Genomic DNA, 20,000 nt, shown 5'->3' on the forward strand with positions numbered 1-20,000 from the left:
CACACAAATACATGTAAATTATTGTTGGTTAGGCCTCTCTGTCTGCTGTTGTTTTCTCACCAAACTGGGCCTTGTGAGAAATGAGCCAATTACGTTGTTTTTCCTTCGGCAGGCATGTAAGGAAGTTGCCAATATCCTTGTTTTGCTGAGTTGGGTACGTGAGAAAGCATCCAATCTCATTGTTTGTCTTGGACGGGCTTGTGAGAATGCAGCCCATGAAGTTGTTTTACCTTGGGAGGTATCTGAGAAGGTAGCCCGTCAGTTATTTTGACATCGTCAGGGTATGTGAGAAAGTAGCCAATCACAAGGTCTTACATTGGAGGGAGTGTGAGAAAGCAGCCAATCGCATTGTTTTCCCTGGGGGAGAAAGAGCAGTTGAGGACTGGATATGATGCACATCCCAACACAAAGTCATCCCCTCGCCTTCCAGGAGACAGAGAAGTGTAGTGTTCCTGTGGTTTTCCTCTCTTTGAAAGCTGAAACAACAGTACGTTTATTTGTATTATAGCAACCGAAGCGTTTGGACCGCCACCTGACCTAAAATGCTCTTGGTTCTACTTTGTATAAATCAGTTATTTGTTGGCACATTCCTGAATGGAGTCTTTTTCAAACACACACATATGAACGCACACATGAAGGCAAGCACGCGCACACACACGCACATAAGCCCAGATTTAGTAGTACTAATGTGCAGTCCTTACCCTAACAGTCTTATTGTGTGTGTGTGTGTGTGTGTGTGTGTGTGTGTGTGTGTGTGTGTGTGTGTGTGTGTGTGTGTGTGTGTGTGTGAGAGGGAGTGCCCAGCCCCAGCAATTGTGTTGCGCCGTAAAACCATTGCTTTGATGACTGATTGGGAGGGATTGGGTCTCTCTACTTCCTACCATTATCCAACAGCCCTGTCCGTATCCATTCAGATGTGAACCTCTTTCGCTTTCTCCTTAATGAACACACTCACTCACCCGTTGTTAAAAAGGAGAATACTCCCTTTTACCAACGTTAGACAATTTATTGAAAAATAACAAGGGAATGTTCACCATCACTTCATAACACCCAAGCGGAGCCATTTTCAAATGAACCCTTTGATACACCAATTTGTCTCTTCTCTAAAGTTTTTTTTATTTTCAGTTTTGCTCCCTCCTTCACTGTGGTCTCTCTCTTCTTAATATGAACTCTCCCTTCTTCTCCGGTCCAATCAGGTATTTTTTATTCATATAATTTTATATTTAGTTATTTTGCACACACGCAATGTACTTGTGCTAAGGTTCTCCTTCATCCTACGTGCTTTCTCACATTCATCTTCCTCCTGCTCTGTGATAAGCATCCCCGCTACGAATCGGTTGTTTGATTTGTTTTTCTGAATTTGGGTTATTTTCAATCCATCTCTGCTGTCACCTTCTTGTAAATACTTCCTGATCTTGAATTCTCTCAGTATTGTGTGTGCGTGCGTGTGTGCGTGCGTGTGTGCGTGCGTGCATGCGTGTATGTGTGTGTGAACTATTTGCTTGGTCAGGCTTCTTTTCCTGTTGTTTGTTGTCCAACTGTTTACATGCATACAGACAGAAAGATCACTATCTTTTGTTTATGTGTGTGTTGAAGACTGTGTTTGGGGTTGTGTGTATGCATTTATGTATACCGGTGTGTATATACTTTTTGTGAGAAAAAAAATGCACAGAAAATAGGTTGGCTAAGGAGTCCTTTTTTTATTTTATTCTTTACAAAACTTCCGGAACAGGAAGTTTGGTGTGAATGACTCCATATTAGGAGGCGGGCAGGAAGTGGAGGTGATGGAGTCTCTGTGGTCACAGGGTTCCCAAGACCTGGTCACCGTGGCAACCAGGGTCAAGCCCCGGTTCCAGAGTTCCACAGTAGCACACAGGTTTACAGCCACAGGGGACAATAGAGTAGCTTGTTTGAACACAGCAGGCTTTGTACAAAAAGTTTGTTGCACGTTGCAACCACTGGTCCTCCAGATTATAGCAACGGCAAGACATTCTGCCAGAGTGTACAAAAACAACCACCATTATCAAGAATCCACAGAAGTGAGACATAAATCCACACACATTGTTCAGTTTGTCATGGCCTGAACATATCACCTAGGTACAAACAAGACATAAACTCACCAAGTCACACAATACACAAACAAATATCACGACAATTGTCCATCACAGACAGAGTATGTCCGATTACCAGCCTATCCACATGGGGCATAGTCATGAACTCAGACAAAGTCCCATCAGTGTCTGAGTCATTTTGTCATCGTCTCTTGTTGTTGCTTCTATCCTATCTCGGCAAATTACCAAGGAGCACGGTTGGAAAAAGACATGCACTAGCATGCTTTTCTAATAAATCAATTGTATTAATTGGCAATAATGGCACAAAACAGTCAACATCAAAGAGTGCGTGGGGAGCTTATTAGGTCAGGTGGATAAGCACTAATTGGTTTGCCCTTAACGAGGTGTATTTAGGAGAAGGTTTACCTCTGTTGCTGGAATCACTTGGAAAATCTGATCTGCTAATGGGACACAGCACTCAGCCATTGACATTTGTGTCCCTTGGGAAGACACTCTGGGTTTCTTTGTTCCCTGTTTTTTTGTTGCTTTCTTTCTTGAAAGCACTTCTCCCCTTCACTATTTCTTCCTTTCTTACTTTCTTCTCTCGATATTCTCCCATCCCTTTTATTCCACCCTTATCCTTTGTGATAACCGTCATATCTATTTTCACCTCTTACGTCTTCACATATTGGCTCTAAACTACCCTTTTGTTTTAGCCTAGCTGTCAAACCAGTTATTGTTTTGTATCTGTTTTGTTGACGAATGCTTTGGAAGGCGTGAACGTCCCAGACATACCAGCTGATCAAGCCCTAATGCGACACACCTGTCCTCACACTTGTTGTTGAATAGCCTCTTTTCTGAGAGGCTGTGTCATCGGCCAACACAGATGACCCTCATTACACTAATTACAGGTCTGATCATTTGATGAATGCATGGGTAGTCGTTAAGTCGTTAACTCCTCCAGCCGTGTCCTGATGCACGGACAGAGCATACTCATAGTCAGGGTTATACACGGCTGTCTTGAAGACGTGTGTAGAGGGGGGGCCATCAGAGGATTCAGGGGGGGCTTGGTTCCCCCTTTTAGCTGGATTTAAGCTGTCGGGGTGATCCAGTGATTCACTCAAGGTCAGGGGGGCGTTGTGGCCAATCAGGAGCCCTCTGTGCGAACCATGTGATCAACACAAGGAGGGGAGAAGGCTGTGGAAAAGTACTGCGGGAGGGAGGACGATGGATCGTTCTAGATAAGTCAATGACAGCTCGTCTGTAGCCTGGGGTCTTTACACTCTGGATGCAGGGGATAAGGGTTGGAGAACTGAGGGATCAGCAGGAGAAAGCATCACATTGATGTTCATAGAGGTAGACCGCGGTTTGGATGGACCCTCTCCTGGTGTTGTAACATCTGCCACCTAGTGGTTTGTCTTGGCGATTGACTGTGTCTAGTCTTTGTGAACGTAACGTGTTGTAATGTGTTGTAGATGTACTTCAAAGGGCAGTTCCTGGTTATGTTCCCACTCATTCCATTCCAGGGGTTAGTGTGTTTGAATACTTCAAGTATTCTGGGTTTGATCCCCTAATGTCCTGTTGGTGTCCCTGAGCCAGATGACCTCTAACCCAGTGTTTTCAACCTGTGGTACAGGTACTGCAGGTGGCACCTGGGATTTGATTATTATATTATTATTATATTATATAAAAATAGACAATCCCTTAATATATAATGAATATTGTTCAGTAAATATAGTATTATGACTTGTTATTATTTAAGAAATAGTGTTGCTTGGTGCAGAACTTAATATGTTTTTCATTGTCATGTTTTCCATTGTCATCTTTGGCGATAATTTGTGGTTGCTCAATCAGCACACTGGGAGCATTAGCAGCGTTGCTGACGTTTTTCTTTCTGCTGCTTCCCTCTGGCCATGGCCTCCTTAGTAATAAGTGAGTATAAAAGGACCGCTGGCACTCCTACTCAGCCGCTGCATGTGTCTTATCTATTTTTAAGTCATACACCTATATTCAAAGGTTTGGAACCACTGCCCTAAACCCTTTGTGCTTTCCTTATTTTAATACTCAAAGATGATGCCTTTGAGTATCAAACATGACGTCTAACTCTCTCTCCCCCATCTCTCCCTGTCTATGTCTCTCCCCCATCTCTCCCTGTGTCTCTCTCTCCCCGTGTCTCTCCCCCTATCTCTCCCTGTCCCTCTCTCCCCATCTCTCCATGTGTCCCTCTCCCCCACCCCATCTCTCCCTACGTCTCCCCCCTCTCTCTGTCTCTCTCCTCTCTCCATCTCTCTCTGTGTCTCTCTCCTCTCTCCATCTCTCTCTGTGTCTCTCTCCTCTCCTCATCTCTCCCTGTGTCTCCCCCCCCTCTCTCTTTCTCTCTCTCTGTGTCTCTCTCCTCTCCTCATCTCCCCCTGTGTCTCTCTCCCTGTGTCTCTCTCCCTGTGTCTCTCTCCCTGTGTCTCCCCCCTGTGTCTCTCCCCCTGTGTCCCTTCCCCTGCGTCTTCCCCCCTGCGTCTTCCCCCCTGTGTCTCCCCCCTGTGTCCCTCCCCCTGCGTCTTCCCCCCTGTGTCTCCCCCCCTGTGTCTCCCCCCCTGTGTCTCCCCCCCTGTGTCTCCCTCCCCCTGTCCCACCAGGCCTCCCGGAGCAGTACTACAGCCTCACCTGGTTCCTGAGCCCCATCCTGGGCCTGCTGGTCACGCCCCTGATCGGCTCGGCCAGCGACCGCTGCACGCTGGCCTGGGGCCGCCGCCGGCCCTTCATCCTGGCCCTGTGCGTGGGCACCCTGCTGGGCGTGGCCCTCTTCCTCAACGGCTCTCTGATGGGTGAGTGGGGGGCGCGGCGAGGTCGTCGGTACAAAGTGACGAGATTGCGGAGGAAACGTACACAAACGCGTACCCCTCGTCAAAGTTCTTCTTGCACTTCCGAGATTTTTGCAAGGTGCCGTAGTCTCTGTAGATGCATCAAGGCGACCATTATATGGTCAGGAAAGTAAGCAGGACTGATTCATTGAGGACTTCTTTGCTCTGGGCCAACCAAATTAACTCCCCCTCTATGTTGATCATTGGCCTTCAGCTAAACGCAAGTGGTTCCAAACCAGTTTGTGACCCTTGAACCCATTATTTTAGCGCTGAAGAAGCACAGTACACTTTGACCTGTTACTAATGCACGCCGATGCTAACCCGTGATCCCCAAATGCAGCTCACCCCCAGACATTCAGGTGAATTGTTCTGTGACAGACACATTACTCAATGTCTGGGACAGACGTATCTCTTGCAGTGCTCTGACAAGGGAAATTTCATTCAAAAAGATCCATCATGCTTCATGGATTATTAATAGAAGATTGATTGGCACTCAAGGCAGCCCTGTGGTTAAAGTTTGGACGTGACACTCTTAACCCTCCCTGCCACTAGGGATTGTCCTTTAGATGGGTTATAGTGAGTGTCAGCATAACAAAGTTTTCCAGTAGACAACACAGTACGATATCATTGTTGTCATTTGACGACAATGATATCAGATCTGTTTGACAATATGAAACCGGCTTAAAATAACCCATGCCAACGTACCGGTAAAACCGGAGGCTGCCCCTCCCTACCTTTGAGTTCCTGGTCTGTGATCCTCCCGGCTGTTTGACTCTGACAGCTCGTACCGTCCTCCCCAGAGGCCTGGTGGAGGACAGCGTCCCCCTGTGGGGGGGGGGGGTGATCCACTGTCAGTGGCCGTTCCTCTGTGGTCGCGCCGTCTTCATTTAAACCTCCTGAACGGGGCGATAGTCGATGGCAAACTATTGCAGGGGTGAAGCCGATGGCGTGCATTTTTATGCTTTATTATTGAGTGAGTTAGAGATGAATGTAGTGGAGATAGAGGGAGGACATGCAGCAAATGACCACGGGTAGGAATCGAACCCGTGTCGCTGCATTCAGGACTGAGCCTTTTATCGTATCAACGACAATAACAACATAGTGCTAGGTCAATTAAGATTAGTGCAGATAACACTTGACTGATCCCTCGGCGGGGGCCGTTTTAGTGTTTATTGTGATAAATTAAAATCGAGATGAGAGTTGGTATCGTGCAAGGAGCTAAGAGTGCTGCATTGTAATCAGAGAGAGAGAGGGAGAGAGTTACCGTAAAAGGGAATGTCTCCTGTCTCCTTCCTTACACAGAAAGAGAGAGAGAGAGAGAGGGGAGAGAGAGAGGGGAGGGAGAGAGAGAGGGAGAGAGAGAGAGAGAGAGAGAGAGAGAGAGAGAGAGAGAGAGAGAGAGAGAGAGAGAGAGAGAGAGAGAGAGAGAGAGAGAGAGAGAGAGAGAGAGAGAGAGAGAGAGAGAGAGAGAGAGAGAGAGAGAGAGAGAGAGAGATCTCGATCCATTTGGGGATTAAGGCCCTCATTCTTTTTTTTCCGTCCCTTGGACACGGTTGGTCTAGGAGGGAATGAACCCAAACGGAGGGATTCTGTCAGCTCCACTAAAAGGGCTTTTCTCACGCTGACTTGCCCACACTGGCAAACGCTTTCGCTGTGGTGGGGGTAGGGGTGGGGGGCGGGGTACCAAACGGCATCTTTTCTGCCAAAAGCAGAGCGAGGCAGTTCAGTCGACTGCCGTTGATGGAGACTCCGACCGTGGCGGTGAATTAGGCTTGGTTGGTCATTTACGATGTCAGGGCTGTTTGTAAGAGCAGTGGTAAAACACGCACGACTTTGGTCGCATCTCATTTTCATTGTTGAGTGTGTGTGTGTGTGTGGGGTCATGGGCGCACAACCCTCTGATTGCAGATCTGTAGTTTGAAGCACCAGAGTTTTAGACGCGATCAGTATGGCTAACCCGTCGCCTCGAAGGTCACAGTCCTTGACGTCAGCAGAACCAGATGGAGGTCGAATGCATCCAACCTCTGCTACATTATACAGGATCTGTATCGATCCACTGGCAATCAATTAGCTGATGGATGTATAGCTCATCGTTATGCACATAGTCCTGGATGTGTTATTGACCATGCACATGCATGAATGCCCGTACGCACGCGTACATACGGACGCACACACACATGGATAACACTGTCAGCATGCACACATAGATTGGACAAACGGGAAAATAGTTTGTGTGCTAAAGAGAGATAAGGAGAAACAAATGAATGAGTGCGATCTCGTGTGTGCATGTGTGTGTGTTTGTGTGTGTGTGTGTGTGTTGAGTGGTTGGTGGGCTCAGTGACATGTTGACCTCTGACCTCTATCGGTGTGAGAAAGGAAAGTAAGGGGCAAGACAACAGCGAGAAAGTGTACACACACACACACACACACACACACACACACACACACACACACACACACACACACACACACACACACACACACACACACACACACACACACACGAACACACACACACGAACACACAAACAAACACACACACACGTATAAATATACCACCTTGCGGGGACAGGCCCGCGTGGGCACGCGCGGTGACATGGGAACGCGGGACGAGACAGTTCACAGGAAAATGCTTCCTGTTTGCTCCCGCCCCTCTCCGCCAATCACAATTAACTTCCTGTCTGTCTGCCAGCCGCAGCCAGTTGTGAGTCGCCACTCTATTGTCCCCCCCCCCCCCCCCCCCCGTACGAGCACACAAACAGCCGCGCTCCCACCGAGCGAGTGGTTCACACAGGGAGAAGGACGTGGCCAGAAACACATGCTGCGTCAGTGTGTGTGTGTGTGTGTGTGTGTGTTGTGTGTGTGTGAGAAACATCCACGTACACACACACACACACACAGGCATGCAGATTTTTAACTGCTAATTTACTGGAATAAGAACAGGCGTCCGGTGTCGTGATCTATGAATGAGAGTTTCCTTAGTCGTGTACCCATGGTTACAACAATACTGAATGCCACCAGTGGGTACCCCTCACTCACTCGTCGCCACTGGGCCCGTGCATTTAAAACGTAATGATGCGACGATCGGTTTTAAACTATCCCTGAGGATCTTTCCCCGCCCCCCCCTCCCTCCCTCCCTCCCAACCTTCTCCCCCTTTCTCCCTCCGCCTCACCCCCTCGACATCGAATGTGGCGGTCCGTCCTCGGGTCAATGGACTGACTCATCAACAACGGCCACGTCTTCCTCTTGGTTCCCCCGCCCCGCCCCGCTCTAGGTCTGGCGCTGGGTGACAAGCAGGGGAGCCAGCCAATAGGGATCGTGCTGACGGTGCTGGGGGTGGTGGTGTTGGACTTCAGCGCCGACGCCTCGGACGGCCCCATCCGAGCGTACCTCCTGGACGTGGCCAACACGGAGGAGCAGGACATGGCCCTGAACATCCACGCCGCCTCGGCCGGTACGGCTCCCCCACCGCCAGCCCCCGTTTAGACGGCACCTAGCTCAAGGCTTAGCCCACTGCTTGCTGAAACGCTAGCCTAAGGCCCAATCCCATTTCTACCCCTTACCCCTTCCCCTTAGCCCTTCAAAACAAGGGGGAGGGGTAAGGGGAAGGGGCAAGGGGTAGAAATGGGATTGGGCCTAAAACTAGCCTACCTTAGCTTAATACTGGCCTACGTTTAGCCTATAACTAGCTTATGGTTCGCTGACCTCTAGTGTAACTCTAGCATACACCTATGTTAATCCTAAAACAATGTTTAGCCTACGACTTGCTTTTATTAGGCCTTTGAATCTTGTTTTAGTGTTGCATCTCTTTTAAGTTTTTGTTACTTCCTCTGCTTTCTGCTGTGACAACCGAATTTCATTATCTTACTTGATCTAATCCCATCCTCAAATAGCCTATGTTTAGCCTAATGTCTATCTTCACATACAAATATCATGAAATAATCTTTCATAAATCGTTGCTGATCATTTCTATTGTGTGCGTGTGTGTGTGTCTATGTATTTGTGTGTGCCTCTATGTGTGTGTACGTGAGTCTCTGTCTGTGTGTGTGTCTGTGTCTGTGTATGTGTATGTGTGTGTGCGTGTGTGTCCCGGTGTGTTGCTACACAGGTCTGGGCGGGGCGGTGGGCTACGCCCTGGGGGGCCTGGACTGGACCCACACCTTCCTGGGTCAGATCTTCAAGTCCCAGGAGCAGATCCTCTTCGTGTTCGCCGCCTTCTTCTTCACCATCTCCGTGGTGCTGCACCTGCTCAGCATCGACGAGCAGCAGTACTCCCCGCAGGGCGACCGCATCGACCAGGTAGCTGTGTGTGTGTGTGTGTGTGTGTGTGTGTGTGTGTGTGTGTGTGTGTGTGTGTGTGTGTGTGTGTGTGTGTGTGTGTGTGTGTGTGTGTGTGTGTGTGTGTGTGTGTGTGTGTGTGTGTGTGGCTGTGTGCGCATGAGACTGTGTGTGACTGTGTTTGTGTGTGTGCTTTCATTTCTTTTTGTATGTATTCATTTTTTGGCCCCACCTCTTTTCACCCCAAAAGGCTTCAGATGTCCTATGATATCACAATACCACAACACGCCTTCATGCTGAGCGTTAAGCCCTTGTCTGTTGCTGTTTGTTGTGTTACACCATCACCATTGTTTTGTCTTCCCTCCATAAAGGCGAGGCCCATTTGATTTGTGTTCTGCTTTGAGCCGATATGGGAAAAGTGACAAATGTGATGAGTGGTTCAGCATCTCTGGGATGTTTTGGTAGTCGCAGACCGATCTGTGTATCACTACCCGCGTATTGAGCAGAACTCTCTTGTGTTAGAAAAAGAGTGTGATGGCTACCCTTTTAACATAGCAGTTGATGCATTATATGTTATTCTCTTCTTCATCAGGAGAGTCCAGAGCACCCCCACGCTTTAACCTCTGGGAAGACTGGTGCTGCTCCACAGCTGACCATGATCGGCGAAGATGAGCTGATGGACAGCTACGGCCTTTACGACCCGTACGAAGACGACCAATCGGAGAATGGCAATATAGACATAGACTTCCGGGAGGTGGAGCTTATTCGGAGTAAGTTGCCCGGGGCCGGGCAACTTTTGTTTAAGCATGAATTATTTTATGCTTCTCCTCCTTTCCAACCAACCAATATGTTCAGAGTGTCTACCTCCCTCTATCCACCTCTCTACTCTATTTAACCCCTTCTTTATCACTGTATGCTCCACAGTGTCTACCTCCCTCTATCCACCTCTCTACTCTATTTAACCCCTTCTCTATCACTGTATGCTCCACAGTGTCTACCTCCCTCTATCCACCTCTCTACTCTATTTAACCCCTTCTCTATCACTGTATGCTCCACAGTGTCTACCTCCATCCATCCACCTCTCTACTCTATTTAACCCCTTCTCTATCACTGTATGCTCCACAGTGTCTACCTCCCTCTATCCACCTCTCTACTCTATTTAACCCCTTCTCTATCACTGTATGCTCCACAGTGTCTACCTCCATCCATCCACCTCTCTACTCTATTTAACCCCTTCTCTATCACTGTATGCTCCACAGTGTCTACCTCCCTCTATCCACCTCTCTACTCTATTTAACCCCTTCTCTATCACTGTATGCTCCACAGTGTCTACCTCCATCCATCCACCTCTCTACTCTATTTAACCCCTTCTCTATCACTGTATGCTCCACAGTGTCTACCTCCCTCTATCCACCTCTCTACTCTATTTAACCCCTTCTCTATCACTGTATGCTCCACAGTGTCTACCTCCCTCTATCCACCTCTCTACTCTATTTAACCCCTTCTCTATCACTGTATGCTCCACAGTGTCTACCTCCCTCTATCCACCTCTCTACTCTATTTAACCCCTTCTCTATCACTGTATGCTCCACAGTGTCTACCTCCCTCTATCCACCTCTCTACTCTATTTAACCCCTTCTCTATCACTGTATGCTCCACAGTGTCTACCTCCCTCTATCCACCTCTCTACTCTATTTAACCCCTTCTCTATCACTGTATGCTCCACAGTGTCTACCTCCCTCTATCCACCTCTCTACTCTATTTAACCCCTTCTTTATCACTGTATGCTCCACAGTGTCTACCTCCCTCTATCCACCTCTCTACTCTATTTAACCCCTTCTTTATCACTGTATGCTCCACAGTGTCTACCTCCCTCTATCCACCTCTCTACTCTATTTAACCCCTTCTCTATCACTGTATGCTCCACAGTGTCTACCTCCATCTATCCACCTCTCTACTCTATTTAACCCCTTCTCTATCACTGTATGCTCCACAGTGTCTACCTCCCTCTATCCACCTCTCTACTCTATTTAACCCCTTCTCTATCACTGTATGCTCCACAGTGTCTACCTCCCTCTATCCACCTCTCTACTCTATTTAACCCCTTCTCTATCACTGTATGCTCCACAGTGTCTACCTCCCTCTATCCACCTCTCTACTCTATTTAACCCCTTCTCTATCACTGTATGCTCCACAGTGTCTACCTCCCTCTATCCACCTCTCTACTCTATTTAACCCCTTCTCTATCACTGTATGCTCCACAGTGTCTACCTCCATCCATCCACCTCTCTACTCTATTTAACCCCTTCTCTATCACTGTATGCTCCACAGTGTCTACCTCCATCCATCCACCTCTCTACTCTATTTAACCCCTTCTCTATCACTGTATGCTCCACAGTGTCTACCTCCATCCATCCACCTCTCTACTCTATTCTATTAACCCCTTCTCTATCACTGTATGCTCCACAGTGTCTACCTCCATCCATCCACCTCTCTACTCTATTTAACCCCTTCTCTATCACTGTATGCTCCACAGTGTCTACCTCCCTCTATCCACCTCTCTACTCTATTTAACCCCTTCTCTATCACTGTATGCTCCACAGTGTCTACCTCCCTCTATCCACCTCTCTACTCTATTTAACCCCTTCTCTATCACTGTATGCTCCACAGTGTCTACCTCCCTCTATCCACCTCTCTACTCTATTTAACCCCTTCTCTATCACTGTATGCTCCACAGTGTCTACCTCCCTCTATCCACCTCTCTACTCTATTTAACCCCTTCTCTATCACTGTATGCTCCACAGTGTCTACCTCCCTCTCTCGACTCTCTCTACTCTATCTAACCAGTGTTCCTCCCCGCTCCGTCTGCAGGTAAGAGCGACAGCGTGCTGGCCATGGCCGACGCCACCCTGGACCACATGGACCACCTGGACCACATGGACCACATGGACCACGAGACCCTGTTCCTGCAGCAGATCGAGCCCTCCATCTTCGCCGACCACCTGTCCTCCTGCCACGGCTCCCCCACCCGGACCCTGTCCTTGTTCTCCCACCGCGGCTCTCCCCCGCCGCCCCCGGACCACCTCCACCCCGAGGAGGACCCCGACGGCGACCGCCGGTCCCGCTCGCCGCCGGCGGCCCGGGTCTCCCGCCTCTCGGCCTTCCTGCAGGAGATGGACAACGACGACGGCCAGGAGGCGCTGCTCCACAACCGGCTCAGCGAGCAGCACACGCCCAACGGCCGGCTGCTGGCCAACGTGGGGAACGCTAACCGGGCCAGCGTGAACGGCATCAGCGCGAAGGGCCAGGCGCACAAGGCCGGCATGGTGAAAGGTGAGGGCCCTCGGCCTCATTATGAACCAGAGAACATACATCCTCCACCTACTGTGTAATTGGTGCAAACTGTTTTAGTACACTTGGTTTTGTCTATTTGTTTTTCATATCGTAATGTCGTCGACATAGTATCAATAAATCTCTGTATTTCAATGTAATGGAAACATTGACCCTTGGGCCCTTATTGTTACATTTGCATTCGACCCTCTAGTTATTGAGCTTTAATCCGATCAAAAACAACTTTCTAAAAAAGAACCAGAAAAGTTCAGAGTAGCTTAAGGAATCTGGACACACGGTTGGTAACTTCTTTTGTGGCGTAACATATCAGTAGAGATGCTTCCCAACAAAGTGTGTCCGTGAATTAGACCTTAAAACCTCACCTCAGTCTTATTTGTCATTCAGTTTGTACCACATTCCAGTTCAAGGCAGAAATCGATCCCCTAAACCTCAATGTTAACTCACTCACCAAACCCTCCCCCTCACCCCCACCCGCAGCGGCCAGCACGGGCGCGCCGGCCCGCCAGCAGCAGCTGGCGCTGTCGTCGCGCCGCCACCACACCTTCTACCGCCAGCCCTCCTGCACCTTCTCCTACTACGGCCGCGTGGGCAGCCGCCGCTGCCGCCTCAGCCACCAGCCCCGGCGCCGCGGCCACAACCCCAACGCCACGCTGCTCATCAAGCCCTCGCGCAGCATGAACGACGTGTGTGAGGTGGAGGAGGAGCGGAGGCACCACCACCACCACCACCACCACCAGCAGCAGCAGCAGCAGCAGCAGCAGGGGCAGGGGCAGGGGCAGGGCAGCAGGATGAACAGGGGCAGCAGGAGGATCCGCCACCAGAGCGTCCACACCGCCTCCTCCTCCAGCGGGGACACGGAGAGCGACGTGGAGGTGAGGGGGGAGGGGGAGGGGGAGAGGGAGAGGGGAGGGGATATGGAGGAGCAGAGAGGGGAGGGAGGGAGGGGGGGAGGGGAGGAGGAGAGGGGGAGAGATGGAGGAGAGGAGGATCGGGAAGGGAGGAATAGGGGAGGAGAGGGAGAGTGTTGGAGGGAGAGGGGAGGGATGGAGGAAGGGAAGAATAGGGGAGGGATGGCGGAGGAGGTGAGGAGGGAGGGAGAGAGGTGGTGAGAGGTCGTCGTGTTGGAAGTGATGGATGGAAAGAGTGAGGGAGAGAGGTGGGCTGGACGGATGGATGACGGAGTGATGACTCCCAGGGAGGAAGGTTGGCTGGAGGGAGGGCAGACGGACGGACGGATTAAATAGGATTAATGGAAGGGGAATAGAGATTTAGGGTTGGAAGATTTGAACGAGGAACGGACGGATGGGAAGATGAAGAGATGATGGAATTAAATGTGATTCATGACACAAGCAAACACGACAGATGTTGGTGGATGGACTGAGCCCTGACCCCCCCCCCCCCCCCCCCCCCCCCCACCCTCCCCCTCCAGGTGGAGACCACGGTTCAGCTGCTGTGGATGTCCATGCTGAAGATGCCCCCGGAGCTGCTGAGGCTGTGTGTGTGCCACCTGCTCACCTGGTTCTCCATCATCGCTGAGGCCGTCTTCTACACAGACTTCATGGGACAGGTCATCTACCATGGAGACCCCACCGTGAGTACGCACGCACGCACGCACGCACGCACGCACGCACGTGTAACGACACGCAAATAGAAACAAACTTGTAAACAAACTTGTGTGTGTGTGTGTGTGTGTGTGTGTGTGTGTGTGTGTGTGTGTGTGTGTGTGTGTGTGTGTGTGTGTGTGTGTGTGTGTGTGTGTGTGTGTGTGTGTGTGTGTGTGTGTGTGTGTGTGTGTCCAGGCGCCGGCTAACTCCACAGCGCTAGATAACTACCACAGAGGAGTCCAGATGGGTTGCTGGGGGCTGGTCATATACGCCATGACAGCTGCTGTATGCTCGGGTAACACACACACACACACACACACACACACACACACACTTAAACACACACACACACTTAAACACACACACACACACACACACACACACTTAAACACACACACACACACTTAAACACACACTTAAACACACACACACACACTTAAACACACACACTTAAACACACACACACACACTTAAACACACACACACACACACACACACACACACACACACACACACACACACACACACACACTTAAACACACACACACACTTAAACACACTTAAACACACACACACACACACACTTAAACACACACTTAAACACACTTAAACACACTTAAACACACACACTTAAACACACACACTTAAACACACACTTATACATACAATTATACACAGTGACGCACTCACTCACTTAAATACTGAGATGGTTGTATAAGCTGTTCAGGCAATTCATGGAAACATTTTATTAGAATGAATTGAATACCATGGATGACTTATAATATGATCATATGTAGCGTACAGCAACACACTCTAAATTCTGAATCCCGCTCTCCTTTCTCTTTCTCTGGCTCTCTCTCTCAGCCATCCTTCAGAAGTATCTGGACAACTTTGACCTGAGCATCAAGGTCATCTACATCGTTGGTACTCTGGCGTTCTCCGTCGGTGAGTTCTCAACACCCGGCTGCTGTAGTAGAACATAGAAATACTAGGCTTGGAACAAATAAAAAAACAGGACCAAAGTTAATTCAGGGTCACATCTTGTCTTCCCTTCCTTCCTTCAGGCACCGCCATCATGGCGATTTTCCCCAACGTCTACGTTGCCATGGTGATGATCAGTAGCATGGGGGTGATCTCTATGAGCATCTCCTACTGTCCCTACGCCCTGCTGGGCCAGTACCACGAGATCAAAAGGGTAACAAGTGCACACACACACACACACACACACACACACACACACACACACACACACACACACACACACACACACACACACACACACACACACACACACACACACACACACACACACACATAGACACACACACACACATAGACACACACACACACACCGCATATATTTATAACAGTGTTGATGTGGTAGAAATTTCTAGTACACCCATAAAAAAGTGGAAATGTTTAAATGCTTCTGACTGGCTCTGGGAAGATGTTCGGTCGCACTTCAGAGAGGAAATGGAACAAAGTCAAGACTTTGCTTTGGTCTAAACGTCCTCGCCATTTTGTTGTTGTTCGCCCTGTTTGTTATTTTGTTTGGCAGTGCGTTTGTTGATTATAATCATTGTAATATCCTGGAAAAGCTTGTTCTAATCAGCTATTAATCTCGCTAAGCTTTTAGAGCTTTACGATTCATAAATCCACTGTCCCCCCTCACACACCTAAAACCAATCAGCCCTAATTGGGCCTTCCCTCGGGCCTGAGCTTACTGGCTGGTTAAAGGTACTGCTATCGTCCTCCGAGCTCAGCTTAAAGGTCCCATGACATGCCACCGGGTGTGAGTGAGATTAGCCTTTACAAGCCATTTAGAAAATCTGTCTCATATGACATCTCGAGTGGTCGTGTCCACTCGAGACTTGACCTAACCCTCTGCCCGTACGGTTCCCCCGCTCTGCAGTACGTCCACCACAGTCCCGGTAACTCCCGCAGAGGCTTCGGCGTGGACTGTGCCATCCTAACCTGTCAGGTAAGCAGCCGGAACCGGCCGGCCACGCATCCACGTTCAACCACGTTCAATATGTTGTGAAAATAAGGAAAAATAAGAAAAGAATATAATGGATTCAAGATAAATTGTGTTCGTTAGCGTGATTCATTAATTCACCGACCAAGCAGACAGCATTTAATTAAATGGTTCTAATTAGCATTTTTGTTATGTTTTGTCATAATTGATATAGAAAATTATAAAAAGGAACGCAATGCCATGCTTTATGTAACACTGGAACCTGCAGCTAGTTAGATACGTTATGTTATGTTGTAGCTAGGTGGATATGTCATGCTAGGCTTCAGCAACCATCTACAAACGACGTCTAAGGTTTAAAAGAGTTCTGGTTAGGGTTAGGTTGTTTGGCCCACGCTGTTGGATCAAGCTGTTGGATCCCCCTCCAGGTGTACATCAGCCAGATCCTGGTGGCGTCGGCGCTGGGCTCGGTGGTGGAGGCGTGCGGCAGCGTGCGCGTCATTCCCATGGTGGCCTCCGGGGGCTCCCTGCTGGGCTTCTTCACCGCCCTGTTCCTGGTCATCTACCCCGCGCCCCACGGAGGGTGAGGAGAAGCCACCGTTAACGCCCTTGGCCACTGGTCCTAACTAGGAGAAACCCTGGGAAAAAAATTCTCAAAGGAATACACTGGTGTAAATGTTTTCCTTGATTTGAAAGAGAATATTACCTGAAAAGGACATTGGATTGATTGAATGACCTCCAAACATTATCATTGAATGAATCAAAAGGGATTTTTAACTTGCAAACCAATTATTCATTCCCGGTTAGAGCCGGGTTCCCATTCAATCGGAGCGAATCACACCACCACTTTAGTTTAGAGGAAGATCCCCTGATGTGGTTGTGATTGGTCGGTATTAAACCAGTATAGTCAAAGCACCATGGCTGCCTTGGCTCCTCCTGGGTAATAATGAACTGTGGTTGAAAGTTGCACAAGTTATCAGTCAATTTTCATGCAGAGGGACGAATCAAAGTCAGACAAGGCTTCTGTAGGTGAGGAGGCTGTGAAAACGACCTGCAGCAGTTAAACTGCCCTGTCAACTCAACCAATGAACTAAACTAAACAGTCATAGTGATCAATTGTACCACTTTTCTCGTCTGATTCTCGTTGTGATTGACAGGGAGGCGGAGTCAGCTAAGGCGCTGGAGAGGCGGGCCTTGACAGCGCCGGAACAGACCAATGGCAACCGATTGTCGGTCAGTGTCGTCATAGATACACCAAGCTTCCTGAGGCTCGGCAAGAAAACCAGTACGGTCACCACAACCACCACCACCACCGACAATTCCACTTCCTGTCACCTGGGCAACGAGTCTGCTCTGTGATCGTTTGGCTCCCCTGGAACAGGGCGGGACCCTCGCAGAGAACTGTTGAGATGCCCGCCGCAGAAATCAATACCATTGACTCCATAACCAAGGGAACCAGCAACCGAAGGAGACCCGCCTCTTTGTCCGTTTGTCTTCCAGCCGAGATTGATGAATGCGAAGAACGTTGACCTTTCCAAATAGCGTTCCAAAAGGAGGGGAGAAGATGGGACCTCTAGCTGACACTGGCCGATCTAATACCTCCTATTTCGGGCTTTTAGTTTTTTCCGTGGATGTTCAAACCAACGTATTCATTCTGGCTCGGGACCGGCGGAGTCGTCGCCACCTGATTGGTTCAGCACGAGTCCTGGCCAGCCGTCAACCAATCACGACAAGCCATCAACCAAATTCCTCTCCTACACATCCAACAAAATAACCTGTTTTTGTGTGTGAAAGATCCATTTATATCACTCAGGGCCTCTAGGGGGTGCTAACGAGCAACCACCTGGACAGTAATCTTCAGGGGACTTTGTTTTACACACATACACGTATACACACATACACACACACACACATGCGTGATCCATCCCTCGGGATTACGGTTGAGGTCAATGGTGGACAACGTTGACTAGCTGATAAACTAACCCTGTCCCTGAAAGCTGCAATTATGGGAAAATAACATCGGAGTTCTTCCTCACCGATTGGGACTACAGATGACGAAAATTGTGTTGGAATTAGTCTGTTGGTCCGAAAACAGGCATCGCACTAAACCACACGGAACCATGGGACATAAGACAATCCGTGCTCTGCTCTGTGGAAGAAACGGGATCAGGTTACGGTCGCTTTAAGACTCTTGAACAGCAATGTTTCTTCAGACATTTTGGGACTTTTGGCCTTGTTTATGATCCAAAAAAAACCTCTTCTCCGATGGCTCAGCGTAATCAGGACTGTTGCCCGGGGGGGGGGGGGGAGGAATTCCTTGACCACAGTGTGATCCATTTCCATTAAACACGGCATAATACTGTCAAGTCTTATTGACCCCCAGAGAGACACATCTGCTCCTTGTAGAGTCCCGTGCCGAACGTGTTTTAGGACACCCTCGCTCTGAACAGCGTCGGGGTCCTGAGGGCTTTCTGTTAAAAAGGTTAACCCAGGAGTTAAAAAGAAAAAAACACTTGAATCTTGATCATAGCTGAATTCACTTAAAAGTCCCAACTTCTGGTAAGTTGCCAAATGCAATATATGGGCAGTGCTAGGGGCATTACTCCAGGTCAATCAAAGCTGAAAAAAACAAAACAGTGCTACTTCTTTATTTTCCTTTTCTTTCTCAACACTTGGTGTCCTACAATGAATCTCCGTCGACAATGTTAAGGCTGATGTTAAGGCTTTTGTTTTGGGTTGTTTCTAAGTTTTATCTGACGAATCCTAATAACAGGACTCTGTATATGCTGCATGCCGGTGGCTCTGGGGAGGGGGGTTGCGAAACAAACACGTGAGGCAGCAGGCAGGATCGGATGGGATTCAGCCTTCTCTGCTCTCGCCCCTCACTTCGCTTTCGCGTCTGTCAGCACCACGTCTGCAATGCATGACCGCTCTCTTTGTTTTTGCTGATGAAAGTATTGAGTCATCTGTGGTCTGGAAGAAAACAGCCAGGTGGATGGTTTTTAGGGGGTGCCTAGCAATCGCCCCCTTCCTCCGATAGGTCCTTCCCCCTTGTTACTTCAGCAGATTTCCCAAAGCTGTACGGTGGAGCAGTGAAACCAAACGAGCCTCTAATCAAGATTGTGGAAGAGGAGATGAGTGGGGAGTTATTCGACAGAAACAGGGTGTCAATTAATGGGAAGATCAGATGTTGTTGGTATGGCTTTGAGCCTTTCTGGTTGTGCTGTCAGGGGCTGAAAACTAAAACTTGATGGAGAACAGTGCTGGATGGGAGACAGAGTAGAAATATGAATGGATGTGAGACGTAGTAGAAACCATCTGAATGGGTTTGAGGTTAAGTAGGGATGGGATATACAGTGCCTGGAGGAAGAGTGTCTTGTTAAGGGACATGGTTGGACACATTGGAGAGTAGATGTCTCTGGCTGTGAGTTGAAATCTTTTCTGAATACTGTCTAGTTCACGTCTCCATTGTTGAAATTCAATGTAATCCAAGTCCTACTTTGATGGACAATGTCAGCTTGTTGAGAGGTTAACCTTTGGGCGGTAGAGTATAAGTTGGAAACTACAATTTTAAGCACGTTTAAATCATAGAAAATTTCGGGAAAAGGGTGGTTTTAATTCACCCAAGTAGCATTCTCTGCCCAAAAGGACAACAATCACTTTCGGTTCCCTTACCCGTTGGTTATTTGGTTTCCTCTCTTGTTGTGGCTCGAGTTAAAGGCCTGTGTTAATTCAATCTTGATGTCCCTCCCTCTGTCTTCTGGTTGTGTGATTGGCCGATCCTTGATGGCATGGAGGCCAAAGGCAGCTGTGAGTGGACAGTGCAAGGTGTAACTATAAAATGGTTACAGGTGCATGTAGTGACATTAGATGAGTGCAGAATAA

At 48.8% G+C, this 20,000-nt stretch overlaps 1 protein-coding gene across 3 annotated transcripts in view; it reads left to right on the plus strand.

Moving 5' to 3' along the window:
• Window positions 1-20,000, plus strand: part of LOC132451145 (solute carrier family 45 member 4) — a 40,217-nt gene that overhangs the window by 18,494 nt on the left and 1,723 nt on the right. For all 3 annotated transcript variants that reach the window (XM_060043469.1, XM_060043470.1, XM_060043471.1), the window contains 13 exons: window positions 4,685-4,873; window positions 8,185-8,364; window positions 9,019-9,209; window positions 9,781-9,958; window positions 12,060-12,521; window positions 13,017-13,411; window positions 13,969-14,130; window positions 14,339-14,438; window positions 15,008-15,088; window positions 15,208-15,338; window positions 16,056-16,124; window positions 16,544-16,698; window positions 17,273-20,000. The exon at window positions 17,273-20,000 is cut by the window's right edge and continues 1,723 nt beyond it. In XM_060043469.1, coding sequence (XP_059899452.1) covers window positions 4,685-4,873; window positions 8,185-8,364; window positions 9,019-9,209; window positions 9,781-9,958; window positions 12,060-12,521; window positions 13,017-13,411; window positions 13,969-14,130; window positions 14,339-14,438; window positions 15,008-15,088; window positions 15,208-15,338; window positions 16,056-16,124; window positions 16,544-16,698; window positions 17,273-17,474 — 2,495 coding nt within the window. In that variant the 3' untranslated portion in view covers window positions 17,475-20,000. The remainder of the gene's footprint in view (window positions 1-4,684; window positions 4,874-8,184; window positions 8,365-9,018; window positions 9,210-9,780; window positions 9,959-12,059; window positions 12,522-13,016; window positions 13,412-13,968; window positions 14,131-14,338; window positions 14,439-15,007; window positions 15,089-15,207; window positions 15,339-16,055; window positions 16,125-16,543; window positions 16,699-17,272) is intronic.

Source organism: Gadus macrocephalus, chromosome 22, assembly GCF_031168955.1.
Source record: "Gadus macrocephalus chromosome 22, ASM3116895v1".
Classification (NCBI taxonomy): Eukaryota; Metazoa; Chordata; class Actinopteri; order Gadiformes; family Gadidae; genus Gadus; species Gadus macrocephalus.